Source organism: Physeter macrocephalus, chromosome 1 (genome assembly GCF_002837175.3).
Source record: "Physeter macrocephalus isolate SW-GA chromosome 1, ASM283717v5, whole genome shotgun sequence".
Taxonomy (NCBI): Eukaryota; Metazoa; Chordata; class Mammalia; order Artiodactyla; family Physeteridae; genus Physeter; species Physeter macrocephalus.
The window spans coordinates 40,027,997-40,047,009 of record NC_041214.2 but is presented as its reverse complement, the minus strand read 5'-3'; the positions used below and the strand labels follow the sequence as shown (position 1 = coordinate 40,047,009).

Below are 19,013 nucleotides of genomic sequence, written 5' to 3'. Positions count from 1 at the left end.
GGCCTCTCACTGTTGTGGCCTCTCCCGTTGCAGAGCACAGGCTCCGGACGCACAGGCCCAGCGGCCATGGCTCACGGGCCCTGCCGCTCCGCGGCATGTGGGATCCTCCCAGACCGGGGCACGAACCCGCGTCCCCTGCATCGGCAGTTGGACGGACTCACAACCAGTGCGCCACCAGGGAAGCCCTCACTTTTTGACTATTAAGAATAATGTTGCTAGGAACATTTGTATACAGACTTTTGTGTGAACATATGTTTTCAGTTCTCTTGGCATATCTCTAGGAGTGGTATTGCCGAATTAACTGTCATTTTAAACAACCATATATGCTAACTTAGAGATCATTATGGTCTTCTCGTTATTACACAATATTGGAAAAATTGCAAATTATTCTGGCAAGGGCTATTGTTAAGAGTTTTTGGTATATTATTTTCTGTATGACTAATTTATTTTATGTTAGTATAATTGAATGAGTTCTGGTTAGAAACCATGTATTACTCAGTCCCTTCACTCCGTCTCTTACCAAATGAGATGGATAACTAATGCTTTTTATGCCTTTGGTCGAGGTCAGGGCGAACTACTGCCTGCAGGCCAATTTGGCCTGCCATCTGTTTTTGTAAGGCTTGTGAGTTAAAAATGGCTTTTACATTATTAAATGGTTGAGAAAAATATCAAAAGAGGAATAGTATTTGGTGACATGAAGATTATATAGAATTCAAATTTCCATGTCCATAAAAAAATTTGGTGGGGATACAGCCATGCCTACTTGTTTACTTACTGTCTTCGGCTGCTTTCTCGTTACAAAGGCAGAGCTGGGTGGTTGCAGCACAGACTGTATAACGTGGAAGGTCTCAAATGTTTACCATCTGGCTCTTTCCAGAGAAAGTTTGTCTACCCCGAGCTTAGGTGATAAAGTCTTACTCCAGCTGTATATCACCATGCTCCATTCAGTAAGGGTTATTACAGGGGAAGCTTGCTGTAAGCATGTGTGATGAACAGTAGCTGTATAGTCTCAGCAGGTGATCTGATGGAGTCATAGACTTATGTGAACATCAGATTTTGAGCAGAGTTTTTGAAGACATTTAATTAACAGGCCTCATGACCATTTTACGCAGTGGTCATTTTGTATTTTATAACTGATTCACAGCATCTGAGAAACTGAATGATGAAAATGAGAGGGCTGCCAGTTTTTACTTTTACTTATTCATATTGCTTTCACTGAATCATGTCATGAGAATGGCTAAGACAGCACAAAGACATTTATTTTATCAAAGAACACATAGATGTGACCTCTGAGAATTTATATTAATTATTTGTGTGTATCAGTGCATAATACATTCCTAAAAAGCGTATCAAGTGAATCCCTTTTTCATCCTCCTCTTTTTGTTCTTTTTCATGATTCGATCATCTTTTTAAAAAGAAGTTCGAGAAACTAATGTATCACTCCATCGTGCAGGTCTTCTAGTTCCTCAGAAAATTCAGTCATATCACTGTGCATGCTGGCTAGTTTAGTGACGTACTTTTTATAATAAGACTTTCTTGATGAAGGAAGCAGTGTGTTGGTTTACATAATGGTGTGAAATCATTATCTTGCTGCATTGCTCAGTCTGTGGCCTGGCACTGATCTGTAGAACACACTTTGCGTACCACTAATAAGTGGTTAGAAAAGTTTTCTAGTTTTATCGGTAGTTGTGGCTGTCTCGTTTGATCATATATGTTAAATGCAAGTAGCATTCTTTATAATAAGAAATCCTGAAGATAAGGAAGTGTTTTACATTAACTTTATCTTCACTGTTTTTGATTTTTTACTGTTAGATAAGCTATGCTGTTTAGCATTAAGTGATCAGAAACATTACTTTCAAGTTTTTTAAGTTTAAGAGATTTTACTATAAAGTATTCTGAGCTCAGGGGAAATCTTTTTAAGTTAAAGCATTCTATTATTTGAAGAGAGTACTAGATGTTACAAAATCAGAAAAAGGTGTTTTGGATGTACTATTTTTATAATAAATGAGCACAATATAGAGGTTTCCCTTTCTCCTGTCTATACAAATTAACAACAATGAATTGAGCCCTAAAGATTAATATGGTCTTATGTCCTTTGGACCTAAATACTCTAGGGCAGACACTGTAGGAAGTCCAAAGGGCTGCTTTTCTTTTTTAAGACTTGAAATGATCCTGGACAGACAGATGGAGCCCCTTCTCCCTGGACTGACACAGGACCCTCCCCTCCTCTCTTCTGTGCTTTCTACCAGCCTGATTAGTCACAGCTCTCATGCAGAATTCTGAGCTTTTTTTCTGTGTAGTTCTTCCCTCCAAATGATGAGGGCAAGAGCTTTACCTTCTTTATCTTTATGCCCCTGAATCTGGTCCAGTGACAAAAAGATGTTATTCCTTTCAGAGATCTCACAGTTTAGGAGGAAGAGAAGTAGAAACACATACTGTGGGAGCAGAGAAGAGGATAATGAACTAGACCTGGCACTTGAGCCAAATCTTAAAATACACATGGGGGCTCCTCAGTGGAAACACTGGGGAGGGGATATTTCAGGTAAAAGAATGGCATCCCCAGTATCTCTGGAAGCACAGTGAGAACAGAGGCTGACTAGATGATGGAAAGCCTTGCCGACCTGGCTAAAGAATTTGAATTGTTTCGTTTTGGTTTTCCCAGAATGAAAATAATGGGGAGCTATTAAAAATGTCTAAGGAGGGACTTCCCTGGTGGTCCAGTGGTTAATACTCCGCACTCCCACTGCAGGGGGCACGGGTTCAGTCCCTGGTCGGTTGGGGAACTAAGCATGCTGTGCGGCGTGGCCAAAAAAAAAAAAAAAAGTGTCTAAGGAGGGAAATCTGGCATAACCTAATACCTGCTTTAGATAGATCACCAGGCATTTTGGAAGATGGATTTAAAGCAGACTAAATTGGGGGGCAGCAAGACGAGGAGCAAAGGAACGATTAGGGCCCCAAGTCAGGGTGTTCGCGCCGAAGAAGAGACATAAACAAGAGTCCCCTGTGTGGTTCTGAGGAGCTAAAATTGGCAAACCAGGTATTCGTATTGGAGGATGGGTTGAGGTAGGCATGGGAAAGGATGAACATGTTTTCGAGCGGAAAGTGATGAGCTCAGTTGCAGGCCTGCTGAATTTGAGACCCTTTGGCAATCTAACATTCTTCGCCGACATTTGAGTGTGTGGGAAACACTCCAGAGTTGTAGGTTACGAATACAGATTAGGACGTCTTTGGAGAATGGGTTTTGGTTGAAGCACTGTGAATGACTGAGCTCGCTCAGGGAACTGCATGTAAGTAGAGATTAAACTGAGACCAGAACTGTATGAAAAAGCAGCATGTGTGAAACAGAAACAAGAATTTGAACTAGAGTAGACTGAGGATGAGTGATAGGCAGATAATCATGAGAGAAGATGCTCTAAATCCCAGTACTGGAGACAGGTAGAAACTGGGAACTGAACGTCAGAAGAAAGGTCAGACATAATATATTAGGGTATATCATCAGACTTGAGGGGTAGTTGACGTTTACATGAAAGCATTACAAGGAGTTACAGATCTTTCTTAATATTGGGTGGCAGGAATGGAAGTTGTACTGCCCACATACATCTTTTTTTTAAAGTCAGCTACATTTTTGGTCTGAAGAATTTAAAAATCTTTCTACCCAGCTATTTAAATTGATCAAAGGACAGTTAGAGGATGTCTTCTTTTCTAGTACTGGTTTGCTTTATTTCTTGATTTTTTTATAGTTTTGAGAGCTCAAAGTAAGACAGTTTTCAATTACTTTTTTTCATGTTTAACTTTTATGCCACAAGAAATATATTTTCCTCAGAGTGTGCCATTTAGGTACTATGGCTGCTGCTGAGACAAACTGGCCATGGACAGATAGACTAGTGGCCACCACTACCTCTAGCCAAAATTATCTTATAAGACTTAATGTCACCAGATAAACTGGTTGAGGGAATACAAGTAGAAAATTTTTAGAAGGTATTTCCTGGCCTTTATGGGCACGGTCATCTATGTGACGATCAGTTTATGATCCCACATTTTAAGCTTTTTTCCTGAGTTGGTTAAAGTAGTTGTTGGTTCTTCTCTAAACTTCCATTGATAAATACGTTCAAGAATGATATCCATGTGTTTGTTAACTTCACATTGAAATAATACATGTTCCATTTTTCCTGTGTTTAGGGGAAAGAAACCGTGATGACTCCTATCCCCTTTGCTAGACCACAGGATTTAGGGCCAACAGTTGCTATTGTTACTAAAGTCAACCAGATCCAGGATCATCTACTGAAGAAGCATGATATTGAGCTTTACATGCACCTGAACAGACTAGAAATTGCACCACAGATATATGGGTTGTAAGTATTCAAGTTTAAATTTCAGCAACACCTAATTATGATTTATTGGTGGTTTCTATAAGTTTCAGCTTCATAGAAGTAAGAGTAAGAGCTATGCCTGCTACATTTCATTTCATATCTCCTTTAGTGTTCTGTGTGCCAGACTCTGTGCTCATTGCTTTCATATGTCCTATTTCATCTAACGTTACCCCTTTGTTACAGAGGAAGAAACTAAGGTTTACAGTAAACTTACACATATTGAACAGTGAAGTCATAATTCAAATCCAGGCAGAATTGGCTCTATAATCTGCAGAGCCAGTGTAAAATAAAAATGAATGGCCCTTTAAAAAAAAATTAGTGGGAATTTCAAGATGGCAACAGCAGATCGTTAAACCAAGCATTCTGAGAAGTGCGGGGTCACACTGATTGTACACAGTGAAGCCAGCCCGGAACCCAAACTATCCTGTAAGATATTCATGTTCTTTCCATTTTATAGTGTGCTTATCTGCTCTGCCCTCAGAAGTGCATTTCTAAAAGTAAGATAAATGTCCTTCACAGTGAAAATAATATATTAATCATCTTCAACCAGATGACTTCTGTAACATGCTATAGCAGAATATGGAACCAGTTACCCTTAGATGTGTGTGTGTGTGTGTGTGTGTGTGTGTGTTGTGTGTATGCATTCGGTGGCTTATAACATGAGTAGGCAAATTAGAAAGATAGTAACTTTAATAAATATGAATTAGTTGTGTAGTGCTACAGACAACAAAAGGATCCTTTAAATAGAAACAATATGACATTTATGTCTGGTGCTGGGCAGTTCCCTGGTAGATATTTCCTGCAAATCCCATCTCTCAACTAGATAGAACGTGGAAAATTGAGACGGTGTTACTGAGATATACATAGTAGATGCTCAATGAATGTGAATTCATATTTCTGCTCTCCTGTTTTCATGATGCCTGTTTTCATTTCTGTGACTTAAGCTTGATTTCATCATTGAGAGCAGCTCCGTCATTCCCAATGGAAGTGAGAAAGTTCTGGGGAACATGGGTCCTCGGCAGCACTGTACATTATTAATGAACTGGCATTTCTTACACTTCAAAGTCTAGCTAATATATTTGTGATTATAGAGTAAAAATTTATTTTAAAATACCTAGTGGCAAGGTCAGGAGGCAGATTCTATATTCCTCTCTACTCTGCACTCGAAGAATTGGTTTACTCAAATACAGAAATCCATTTTATAGCCTCAAGAATTTTTGCGAGTCTAGAAATTGGTCTTAAATATTGGAGAAAGAAACTAATGTCGGACACGTTGATCATTTCTTTGAAGTGCTCTATTGTTTGTTACCTCTTTGGCCAAGCTGGTGCTTCACATTACGGTGGTCGTGGCATGGACTTGGGTACAATGATTTATAACTAGTGTGTTCTGGTTTCCTTATCAGACATTAGTTCCCATCAGCTTTCTCTTCATAATAATGATTCATAGAGCTTCTTTGATATCCAGCCAGCACCTTCCCAATAAAATTCTATGATCCATGACATAATTACTCTTAATCCTTTCAACTTTATTTTCAGCTGTACTAACAAAATTAGGGCTTGCGGTAACCGTAGTTGACTCAGTTATCCCTTTATTTTTGTATAGAATCTCATCTGCATTATCTAAAAATATGTAATTGTTTTAATCTTTGAAGAAGTCATTCATTCTCTTAATTGGGCTGTACTACATTTTATAGTGTAAGAGTTTTACTTTCTCATATCACTTATTAAAGTTGATTTTATTATTTCTATTTGTGAGACAGTGTGGTTGAATTTTCCTATGTGTTTATGCTGCCCTAAGCTGTACTGCTCACCTGTGTATTTCCTATTGATGACTGTTAGAATCTTTGGGCCCAAAGGATAATATCAGTATAATATAAAATAGCAGTTAGAAGCACAGGCTTTGAAATGAAACAGACCTGTTTAACCACTTAGAGCCTTGGTTTCTTCATCTGTGTAATGGAGATGAAAAATAGTGGTACCTGCTTCATGGAGTGCCTATGAAAATTAAATCATAATATATAAAAATCAGTGTTCAGTTTGGAGTAATTCAATATATGTTTAGCACTGCTTTTGTTGTCATTATCTGTCATTATAATTACTGAATTAGGATATCATGGCTCTGTCAATATGATGTACCATGTGATTCATGAACCCTTCCAGCTCTGGCTTTGGCTTTCTATGTTTGCTTCACTGAAGCATACAAGCTTCTACTTAAGTGGAAACATAATAGTTATCCTTTGCACCAGTGCTTCTCAAGAGACAGTGTAGAAGTGGAGAGTAAACTTTTAGAAACAGATCATAGCAATTTGGCACAATAATTTTATGTCCTTGACGGTAATAAATTTTGTGGGTCTTTATCTCATGGAAATGAATTGAAATTGTTTCTTTTATATCATGCAAGTAATATTAATCTAAATAATTGCTGATGCTACTGTCTGTTGCTGTTGGGAGAAAGTTGTTTACATGGTGGAGAAAGGGTTATTTAGCAAAATAAAATTATATCCCATATTGAGTCCAGGTTTCTAATTTTAGTCAATCTTAGCAGTTGCATGATACATTAAAATTTATTTAAATCTTCCCTCTGATATGGGTGCGGTTATCTTTAAGAAAATGATTTTATAATTACCCTGTTTTTAGAAGTAGTTTTTCTTCTGTTTTTTTGTAGGAGAATATATGTGGGAGTCTCCTGATGTAGCAGATATGCCATATATAAATGCATTTGTTGCATTTTGCTAATAAATGTATTTAACAGAATTAGAATTAATAATTAGTGTAAAAATATTAATTGTACAAACATTGGCTAAAGTCATTCCAAATTAGCTTATCTTAATTTTAAATAAATTGATGATATTTATCATGAAATATGGGAGTAAGACCCCTTGAAATCTGGAATGTTATATAATAATTTGCTTATTAATGTGATTATTTTATATATTTTAGTGCATTATCTGCTGGATAATTGTAGCTGGTTTTTCTGTTAGGAAATGTTAAATCAACTTACTATTTAGGTTAAACAAAGTTAATTTGCAATTAAATATTTAATACTGTCTAAGTGATATTATAAAATAATATTTCCTAAAAGTAATTTATACTGTTTTTCATTAATTTTGTGAAAGATTACTCCTGTTGCACCTAAAATGAAATTTCTCTTACTTTAATTCAAATAATTAACATCTTGAGTTGTCTTTTGCTTGCCAATTATTGATAAGTATTAGACTTTTTAAAAATTAAGTTCTGTAGGGGCCTGTCAGTGCATGCGTACTAATTTCCAAAGTAAAACGTTGACTGTATCATTTCCAGCTTTCCAAGGTAATTTCTAAGCGTTGCTGTTTGGTATCTTCATTTTTAATATGAGAATAAGAATGTCCTGTGATTTCATCACTTGGGAATTATTTTTGTGCAGAAGCCTCTAAAATATTACTGTTACAATTCCATCCCTGAGTATGTCTTGTTTTGAGTCCAAAAGACCCTTAATCACAGCAGATTCAAATACAAAGATTCAATACTGTTTTCTTAATGCTTAATACTATAAATACTCTTTTATAAAAAGACCAAAAATTGAAGTTTAAAAATAACAGTTTTTGCTAGGCCAGAGTAACTGTTTTATTATCACTTTTAAATATATTGAATCTGTATATTTTCGACTACATATTATACTTTGATATAAATAGAATACATAATAAGCATCTGTGGGATATGCCATTAATGTCACTTTTGAGGAAAGACCCTCATAACACACTTGGGCTTCGGCATTCTTAAATTACGAGCTCTTTACAGCACACATGGGATAGATTCCTTGTCTCCCAAATGTTTTTTATACATCTTTCTTTCCCTTATTTCCTATTTTCTGGATTAGCAGTTGTTTTGCTGTGGTGGTTTCTAGTAATTTAATTGAGGAGGCCAGGGAAGCCCCCAAATGTTTTTTATACATCTTTCTTTCCCTTATTTCCTATTTTCTGGATTAGCAGTTGTTTTGCTGTGGTGGTTTCTAGTAATTTAATTGAGGAGGTTGTTGATTATTGATAAATAATCTGCTAAATTGTGGTATAGTTTCAGAATATTTATATCACATTTTATTCTAACACGTATCAGTGTGATTATGTCTGACTACCAAGGTTTTTAAACTGATACTGGAAGTATAAACATAGGGTAAAAATATAACTCTCAGTCATCAAAGTCAATATAATTACCCACCTTAAAAATTCTCTCTCTCAACAGGTTAAGAAATGGCTTCCTATTCAAAACACAGTTAATGATTGAAATATTCTTTTCAATGAGCTTTATGTTATATATTAAGCATAAAATGCAGAATGAGGGATTAGAAGGTGAAGAGCCAATGATACCTTTGTCATACAGCACTGGGCATTCGCCCCAAATTACTCCTTTTGAAAAAGCTGGCTTTTTTCCCCTCCTACAATATATGAAGAATTATGATTAAGAATTGTGGGGAAGAATAATAAATTATTTGAAATATTGGTTAATAATTGTTAATATTTATTATTTCCTGTGGACTAGGCATTGTCCCTAAAGGCTTTACACTGATTATCTTATCTATGCTCACAACACATTGGGATAGATGCTGTGATCATCTGCATTTTGTAGATGAGGAAATCAAGGCTTATAAAGGCTTATTTAGATCAACTAGCTACCAAGAAGCTGAGCCAGGCTTTGAACTCCTGAGCCTACATTCATACTCTAATTTGACTAGAAATATGAGTGTGGTAGAAAACTAAGGTACCCAAAGGTACTATGTATCAGATGGGACCATGAGTCAAATGCAGGGTGAGCAGGTAAGCAGCAAAGACGAGCCAGGTGTGAGGCCTGAAATCAGAGGAGTCTTGTTAGTGGTGATCAGAAACCAGCCTGATAAGGAGGAAATGGAAAATCAAAGGCACTGGAGAGCCTGAGAGCCATAGCCATGCCAAGAATCAGGACAGAAAGAGCACAGCATCTTCTGCACAAAGGTAGCAGCAGTAGAGATGTAGGTAAAATAATAAGCCATTGCCTGAGGCTTAACTCTTCTTGTCCAGGTCCAATACTGGCCTTATTTAGGCCAGGCCACTGGATAGAAAAATAAGAAAGTAGGTGGAGAAGGGGTGTTCTGCTACTTTAATCTTTAACTTGACTTACAAAAAGAGTTAATTGATGAAATAGAAGAAATGGAATCTGTACTGACAAAGTAATCATGAATTTTAAGATAGACAGGCCAAGAAGGAAATGCTGTGCCTAGTCACACATGCAGAAATTTAGGAAAAGTACCATCCACACATCTTTCTAGGTAAAAATATACTCTTCTCACACAAAGGTGAATAAAAATGAATAATTCAAAAGGGGAAAGCAGTTTCTTAAAGGACTGCTCGAAAGCAGTGTAACCAGTAAGATATGGTGTTTACAACTGAATGCAGTTGTCAAAAGTAATCATCTAAAGAGCAGTCAAAATAATTTATAACATTATTTGGATCTTAGATCTACTTAATTCTAGTGAATAATTCAAAGTGGGAAGGAAGTATAAAAGTTTGCATAATGTATCACACGTGAAGGAATATATACTATTTCATTGATATTTATAATCACTAAAGAAGTTTTTTGTTTTATAAAACTTCTATAAAATAGTATCCATGCAGTAGGATTGTGAGGATTAAATGAAAAAATATCATTTAGAGCACAGTAGTTGGCATGTTGTAAACACTCAAAAATGTTCATAGGTATTAACTTTCATGTGCTAAATAAGTCCAATTGCCTGGCTCATAAGACTCACTAAGTAGTCACAACAACAACAACAACAACAAGGGCTTACAAAGGAAGCATAAAACAATAAAACAAGATGACAAATGATACTGTCAAACAGTAGGTATAGTACTATACCTAAGTGCTTTAAGCTCTCCTAATAAAAGACTATTCTTGATTGACTTTGTGGACAAAATCCAACTACATGCTACTTAAAAGAGACAGCTAAAATACATTGATATGGTTTGGTAAAGGAATACAGAAATGGCAATAGTAATACCGAAAAATACACTTTGAAACGAAAACATTGAAAAAGAGTATTCTTTATTAATAACACATTCAGTTATAATAGCCTTGAATTTTAGTGTGTAAGATCTATGACAGCAAGGAGTTTGTCTGCCTTGTTCATTAATATATCCCAGATGCCTCCCTAACAGAACCCACTACATGGTTAAGTATTCAGTAAATATTTTTGAATTGATGCATAAATGGGATGGAGGTAAAAACAAAGGAAGTAAAGCTCACAAACCAATTATTTAAAGAACTGATTATTCAAAATATCATTGTTGGAAAATCTGCTATTTTGAGGAACATCAACTAATAATTATTTAAAAAATTAAAACTCTAAATAATTACTGGAAAACATACATGAAAATATAACTATAACCAGTCTTCCAATGACCATGGATTTTTCTAAGAAAAGTAGCAATGAAAGACATTTTAGTGAGTAAGTTTGAAATATGACTACTCCAAAATTTCATTCCAATAAAATTCAGTGCAAAGACAAACTTTTTTTTGCAATGTACACAAAATATATAAAGAATATAAAGCAATACAAAATTTTGTATTCTTTATATAAAATAAGCCCTTAAAATTAGTAAGAAACCACTTTACCTATAAAGTAGAAAAATAAAGTGAACCAACAATGCATAGGAAAAAAAATCAGTGGCCAACAAACATAGTAAAAGGTTTCAACTATTCAAATATTTAAAGAATTATAAATTAAATAGCAAAATATAATTTTCATTCAGGTTGATTAGGATTGGAGAAAATTTTACTCAATGCTGGTATAATTAATTTGGGAGTTGATTGGGAAAGTGAGTAAACTACCTGATAAACTTGGGCTCCTTGGCCCATGATTCTACTTTTAAGCTTTAAGGGAATCAGAGAGCAGAGTTCTGTATAAAGATGTTGATCACAGTATTATTTATGATATGAAATGGGAACTAATTTCTAATAATAAAGGAAATAATAGGGTAAATAAGTCCATTTGATGAAATTATGCCATAATTTAAATGATGTATTTGTGGACTCTGTAATCCCAAGGGGTGATGCATATGATATAGTCTAAGTGAAAAATCAGGAAGAGAAACCACATATAATCTATTTTCCTAGTTTTAAAAATTATATATATTTTAAATGAAAATTAGCCTGGAAGTAGTGTTAACACTGGTTATCTCTGAAAGGGAATAAAGAATTGTGTTTATTTTCTTTATACTTTTTGCTGTTTTCTCAATTATCTCAATTTAATCACAGATTGATCTTATAAGATTTTTTAAAATATGAGGGCAAACATAAGGTACTTAAGTACTGTTAGTGGGCACATACGTCAGTATCCAGAAAACAGAAATACTTTGAAGGCATATTTGAACAATTATCAGTAATCTTTGAAGAATTAAGAAAAGTGGAGGTCATGGCAAGAATACTTAAAGTAAAAGAAAATCTCTATTTTAACATCTGCAGTGCAATAAAATGTATTTACCTCAATCTCTGACAATGTTTTATCACTTTTAAAAAATAGATAATCTGTAATTATTTGAAAGGGAAATTATTTTATCTAGATCTAGCATGTGTTCACCAGAACAGTTTGGACAAGATAGAACTGCATTTTCTTTTCTGTCAAATTACCAGATTAGAGAAAAACTTTTGACTGAAGATTTTTATTTCACCATTTTCATGTAATAGTCTGTTGCTCAAAATGGAGGATTTGAAGATGGAGTGATACTACATTTGGGCTGAAATGTAGCTTTACTTAACAACCATGTTCAAAGAGTATCCGTGAGTGTGCTGTGACCTAGGTGGAATGGGGTCCTGGTGGCCTGCCACAGGGGTTTGTTACTGTCCCTGCACAGAATCCCAGCATTCTGGGATTAAGGGTCTTTTGGAAGGTCGCTCTTGTAGCTACTCATGAAATGCTTCAATCTCAATTGTACCATTCATATTAATTAATTGAATATCTCAACTTGACCAGTCCCTTGTTGGGGAGTTTGGTACCATCACAGATAGTTGCTTATTTCATGGCTGATTTGACTTACCTGTCCACTATACCTCCCAGTATAACATAACAGATATTTTAATTCCTGATAAATGTTAGGCACTTGTTCACAGGGTGCTCACAACATTACAAAGTGAAAAAATAAGTGAGGTTTGAAATAATATAGAGTTAGATTAAATCATGGCTTTAAGGGCTGTGAAGAATGTGAGCTTACCCCTTCTTACAGAAACACCAAAATCAAAACTAACTACTGAACAAACATCAACAAATAAAAATGCTTGAACCTACCAAAGAAGATACCCTACATCCAAAGACAAAGAAGAAGCCACAACAGGACGGTAGGAGGGGCACAATTGTGATAAAATCAAATCCCATACCTGCCGGGTGGGTGACCAACAAACTGGAAAACAGTTATACCACAGCAGTTCTTCCACAAGAGTGAAAGTCCTGAGCCCCACGTCCCGCTTCCCAGCCTGGGGGTCTGGCAATGGGAGGAGGAGCCCCCAGAGAGTCTGCCTTTGAAGGCCATCAGGGTTTGATTGCAGGAGCTCCACAGGACTGAGGGAAACAGAAACTCCACTCTTGGAGGGTGCACACAAGGTCACGTGTCCACCAGGACCCAGGGGAAAAAGCAGTAACCTCATAAGAGACTGGGGCAGACCTACCTGCTAGTATTAGAGGGTCTCCTGTGGAGGTGGGGGACAGCTGTGGCTCACTGTGGGGACAAAGACACTGGAAGCAGCAGCTCTGGCATGTACTCATTGGCGTGAACCCTCCTGGAGGCTGCCATTTACTCCCCAAGACCTAGCCCCACCCAACAGCCTATAGGCCCCAGTGCTGGGATGCCTCAGGCCAGACAACCAAACAGGGTGAGAACACAGCCCCACCCATCAACAGACAGGCTGCTTAAAGTCTTCCTCAGCACACAACTGGTCAATAAACACACTCCCTGACATGGCCCTGCCCACCAGAGGGACAAGACCCAATTCCACCCCCCAGTGGACAGGAACTAGACCCTCGCACAAGGAAGCTTGCACAAGCCTCTTAGATAGCCTCATCCACCAGAAGGCAGACAGCAGAAGCAAGAAGAACTACAGTCCTGCAGCCTGCAGAACGGAAACCACAATCACAGAAGTTAGACAAAAGGAGATGGCAGAGGAATATGTCCCAGAGGAAGGAACAAGATAAAAGCCCAGAAGAACAACTGAATGAAGTGGAGATAGGCAATCTACCCAAAAAAGAATCCAGAGTAATGATAGTGAAGATGATCCAAGATCTTGGAAAAAGAATGGAGGCACAGATCAAGAAGACGCAAGACATGTTTAAAAAAGACATAGAAGAACTAAAGAACAAGCAAACAGAGATGAACAATACAATAACTGAAATGAAAAATACACTAGAAGGAAACAACAGCAGAGTAACTGAGGCAGAAGAATGGATAAGGGAGCTGGAAGACAGAATGGTGGAAATCACTGCCATGGAACAGAATAAAGAAAAAAGACTGAAAAGAAATGAAGACAGTCTGAGAGACCTCTAGGACAACATTAAACACACCAACATTTGCATTATAGGGGTCCCAGAAGGAGAAGAGAGAAAGGACCTGAGAAAATATTTGAAGAGGTAATAGCTGAAAACTTCCCTAAGATGGGAAAGGAAACAGTCACCCAAGTCCAGGAAGCACAGAGAGTCCCAGGCAGGATAAACCTAAGGAGAAACACTCCAAGACACATAGTAATCAAACTGGGAAAATAAATTAAAGACAGAGAAAAAAAAATATTAAAAACAACAAGGGAAAAGCAATAAATAACATAGAAGGGAACTCTCATAAGGCTATCAGCTGATCTCTCAGCAGAAACTCTGCAGGCCAGAAGGGAGTGGCATGATATATTTAAAGTGATGAAAGGGAATAACCTACAACCAAGAATACTCTACCCAGCAAGGCTCTCATTCAGATTCGACTGAGAAATTAAAAGCTTTATAGACAAGTAAAAGCTAAGAGAATTCAGCACCACCAGACCAACTTTGCAACAAATGCTAAAGGAACTTATCTAAGCAGAAGAGAAAAGTGGCTTATCTAAGCCACTACTAGAAACAAGAAAATTATGAATGGAAAAGCTCACTGGTAAAGGCAAACATAAAGGTAGGAAATCATCTGCACACATATATGACATCAAAACCAGCAATTGTGATAAGAGGAGAGTGCAAATGCAAGATATTGGAAATTGATTGGAAATTAAAAGACCAGCAACTTAAAACAATCTTGTTTATATAATCAAAAGAAAGCAGGAGATATATTTGATAATAATATCAAATAAAGTAGACTTCAGAGCACAGAGAATTACCAGAGACAAAAGGGATATTACATAATGGTAAGAGGGTCAGTTCACCAAAAGGACTTAGCAGTCCTAAATGTGTGTGCATTAAACAACAGAGCTACAAAATATGTGAACCAAAAACCGATAGAACTGAAAGGAGAAGGACAAATCCATGTTTATAGTTGGAGACTATCGATAATTGACAGTACACCTAGACAAGAAATATAGAACTCAACAACTAAATATATCCTGGCCCATGAAACAAGCCTCAACAAATTTAATAGAATTGAAATCATACAGAGTATTTTCCGTGTTCAGGACAGAATCAGATTAGAAATAACAGTTAAGGGGAAAACTTTCCAAACACTTGGAAACTAAATAACGCACTTCCAAATAATCCCTGGATTGGAGAGGAAGTCTCGAGAGAAATTTTTAAAGATACATTTAACTGAATGAAATGAAAGTACAACATATCAAAATTTGTGGGACAGAGCTAAAGCAGTGCTAAAGGGTAAATTTATTGCACTAAATGCTTATGTTAGAAAAGAAGAAAACTCAAGTTAGTAATCTAAGCTTCCACTTAAGAACCTAGAAAAAGAAGACAAAATAAACTCAAAGGAGGTAAAAGGAAGGAATAAAGGTAAGAATTGAAACCAATATAATTAAAAAGAGTACAAAGATAATAGAATAACAAGAAACAGAATAAAAAGAAAAAGGAAACAAAAAGCTATTTCTTTGAAAATATTACTAAAATTAACAGGCATGAAAAAATGAGAGCAGGAGAGAAGTGGGTATGCTTATAAAAGAGCATAGGAAGGATCCTTGTGGTAATGGAATATTTCAGTATTATGACCTTGTGAATGGTTGTGTATCCTGGTGGTGAGATTGAACTATAGTTTTGTAGGATGTTACCCTTGGGGAAACTGAATTCACAGACTCTCACTGTACTGTTTCTTCCAACTGCATGTGAATATACAATTATCTCAGAATAAATTTAATTAAAATAATGTCAGTTTAGATGGCTCACGTATTTTGCCCTTTTTACAAATTGGGTTTATTTATTTGCTTAGTATTGAGTTTTGAGAGTTTTCTGTATAATCTAGATACAAGTCTGTTGTCATTTGTTATTCACACATGGTATCTTCCTGTCAGTGGCTTGTCTTTTCATTTCTTGTAAGTATCTTTCAAACATTTTTCATTTTGGTGAAATACAGTTTATCTACTGTTTCCTTATCAAATGTGTTTTTGGTGTCATATCTAAGAACTCTTTGTTTAACCTAAGTTTTCTTCTAATTGTTTTACGTATTATATTTAGGCCTCTGATCCATTTTGAGTTAATTTTTGTATAAAGTGAGAAGTATAGGTAAAGGTTAATTAGTTAATTATTTTTGGCAGAGGATATCCAGTTATTCTAGTGTCATTGTTGAAAGACTATCGTTTTTCCATTCAGTTGCCTTTGAATCTTTGTCAAAAATCAGTTGGTTTGATGTGTACGGGTTTATTTCTGATCTATATTTTTTGTTTCTGAGAGAGAAGTGTTAATCCAGCTATAACTGTAAATTTCTCTATTTCTGAATTCCAAACTACTTAGGTAGACACCTAAGATTGAGAATTAGCCACCCAGTATTCTTAACCCCATACAAATGGCGCAATTTTCTTTTAATTTATGGCAAGCAACTCAGTTTTGTTTATTTCTTGGTACTTTTTGACACACTGAGAACATAATTCCAGTCATGTGTATGGTATGTACAGGCATGATAATAAAACTTTTAAATACAGTAGGCTTATGAACTTTGAGGAACCAGTGATTTCCAGTATGACCTTGGAATGCTGTAGCTAAAAGGACTGTAACTATTTGGAAATGCAGTGTTTAGCACAGACCAGGACTTTTTGTGTGTGTGTGTGTGCTCCTTTCTAAAATTCGTCCCATGGTCTGAAATTTTTTCCAATTAAATGACTTCTTCCACTAGTGTTTTGGAGCCTAATAAATATATTGGACTAGTGAAAACAACCAAAAAGCAAATGATGGCATCTTCATTTAATGTATTTAAGTTTTAAATCCTTCCAAAATGTCGAGCTTCTAATAAGAAGTATTTACAGTGAACATTAAAATGCTTCCAATATATATAAGAAGTTTCTATCATAAACTTTTTAGCTCTGCAACTAAGACCTCATTTATTAAATTTTGTTTGTTTATCAAAGCAATTCACATATTAAAGATGAGTATGTTAATATATTTTCTAGAATTTCCTGGAAATATGTGATTAAATTCACAGTGTTGAAATTTATGCTTCTGATTAAGAATTGAGGTGATTGAAACACAAGACATGCTAGACATCTGAGAAATACTGATGTGCCGAAGGCTGCCTGTCCAGGCTCATGATGGAGCATAACCCCTGCCCCAGCACCATTCCAGGTGTTAGGGATAAGAGTCATCCTTATCTTTGAGTTATACATCATGAACAGTATAACACTTTGCCAACCCCAGTGTTAAACTCACCCACCAGACCTGGGTCAATTTCAGGTTATATCAGCATTCTCTAGAGGAACCCGATAGGACTGTGACTGCACAATTGTTGCGATGTCTTTAACTGAACATAAGTACAATGTACAGGAAAAACAAATATCACCCCAAAACTCGACACACATAAAATACCACCTAATAACAGTCATAAAAAAGAAAAGTTCTCCAGAAAGACATTGGCAGAGTTGTTTTAAGTCTTAGTGGAATAGTGGGATGTCTTCTTTAAGCTGTCTGGTTTAACAACAGAGTGATATGACTGTAAATCCAGTATTGCCTTTGAGTCTGTTAGCCAGTAGAATACATTTAGATTGGAAGGGATGTAATTTTTGTCCTCAAATCAGAACTGTAGGTTCTAAAGCAAGAAGGAGAAATTTTTAGGACTTACAGGGAAATAATAGTTAAGTGTGGGTAAAAACCTTGGCGTTATTAATTAGCTTCTCATATTCAGTTTCTCTCCCTCATTTCTCATCCTTGGCGTCTTTATTTCATGGGTCTCTGATTGTTTTTCTATTCTCCAACTCTTTCCATAACCAAGTAAGCCAGAGGCAAATTGAATATCTACAGCTAATTGCGCTAATAAGCTCTTTCCTATTGCTATATGGTAATTCCTGTATGATATCATACTCCATTATTAAGTATACCTTGCAATTAACCTAATTTGTATCACTTACATCAGTGATTACAGTGTGTGTCTTTGATAGGTCTCTGACCAGGCTTAAGTTTCTACCCTTATTTTTTGACCTCTAGGGACTTGGCCTAATACATGTAAAACCTTTTATGGGAACTACTAGGACTTCAAACAGATGCCTGTAAATGTCAAGTTTTCTAGAGAAGTGTCTCTTGACTAGCTTTTTAGACATTTGAGATCACCTAGTGCACATTTTGTGTGAAAATTCTAGGTTATCTTTCTGACTTTTGTAAAATTATTTTAAGGATAGCGTTTCACCATTACATAAAATTTTATATGACCCACGATATCAAGTTAGAATTCTGCCTTCCCTGACCTAAATGTTAGAAAAATGATGAGCTTGCTTAATGAAGAGAGCCTCTTCCAAGCTCATAATTTCATAAGGTGCTGTTTGACAAAGGCTGCCGATTCAATTAAGAAAATTCATCATTTATTACAGTCAGTTTAAAAGGGTAAAAAATGAGAGCTCTTCTACCACAAACTCTAAGAAGAACTTTCCTTCACTAATAGTGATACAGGTTAAACATTGCTAGAGCATATTGCTTTTAACTTCTTATTTTTGCTTTTGGCTGCTTTTGATTCTTCATCGTATGTTTCTTTACCCCTCAAATTTCTTAATCTTATTTTTGTAGTTTTAAATACTAGACTTGTACCAGAGTTTAAGTGCAGGAAAAGAAATATTGTTTGCAATTCAGTTTGGCTTATATATACACACTTTGTTTCTAAAATCTTCTTTCATTAAAATTCACCTTCTCTAATAAAAATAATGCTTTTGTTTTCATTTTACTTCAGTTATTGTTAGACATTTTTGTATGATTTCATATAATGATTTTTTTATACCAACGTACCACCTCTAAAAGGTCCTTATTATGACTTGAACTATAAATGGTATGTGGGATTTAAAAAAGAAGTCCAGACTTTGAAAAATAATTTTAGTCTTATTAAAATTAAATGTTATGCTACATGGAATTTGTGGGGGGAAATATGATACACCTTTTTTTTTTTTTTTTTGCGGTACGCGGGCCTCTCACTGTCGCGGTCTCCCCCGCTGCGGGGCGCAGGCTCAGCGGCCATGGCTCACGGGCCCAGCCGCTCCGCAGCATGTGGGATCCTC

General features: G+C 36.0%; 1 protein-coding gene across 9 annotated transcripts in view; it reads left to right on the top strand.

The window, feature by feature from the left end:
- The window catches only part of TBC1D5 (TBC1 domain family member 5), a 553,958-nt gene that overhangs the window by 338,045 nt on the left and 196,900 nt on the right, over positions 1–19,013 (top strand). For all 9 annotated transcript variants that reach the window (XM_055078836.1, XM_055078755.1, XM_055078770.1 and 6 more), the window contains one exon: positions 4,180–4,352. In XM_055078836.1, coding sequence (XP_054934811.1) covers positions 4,180–4,352 — 173 coding nt within the window. The remainder of the gene's footprint in view (positions 1–4,179; positions 4,353–19,013) is intronic.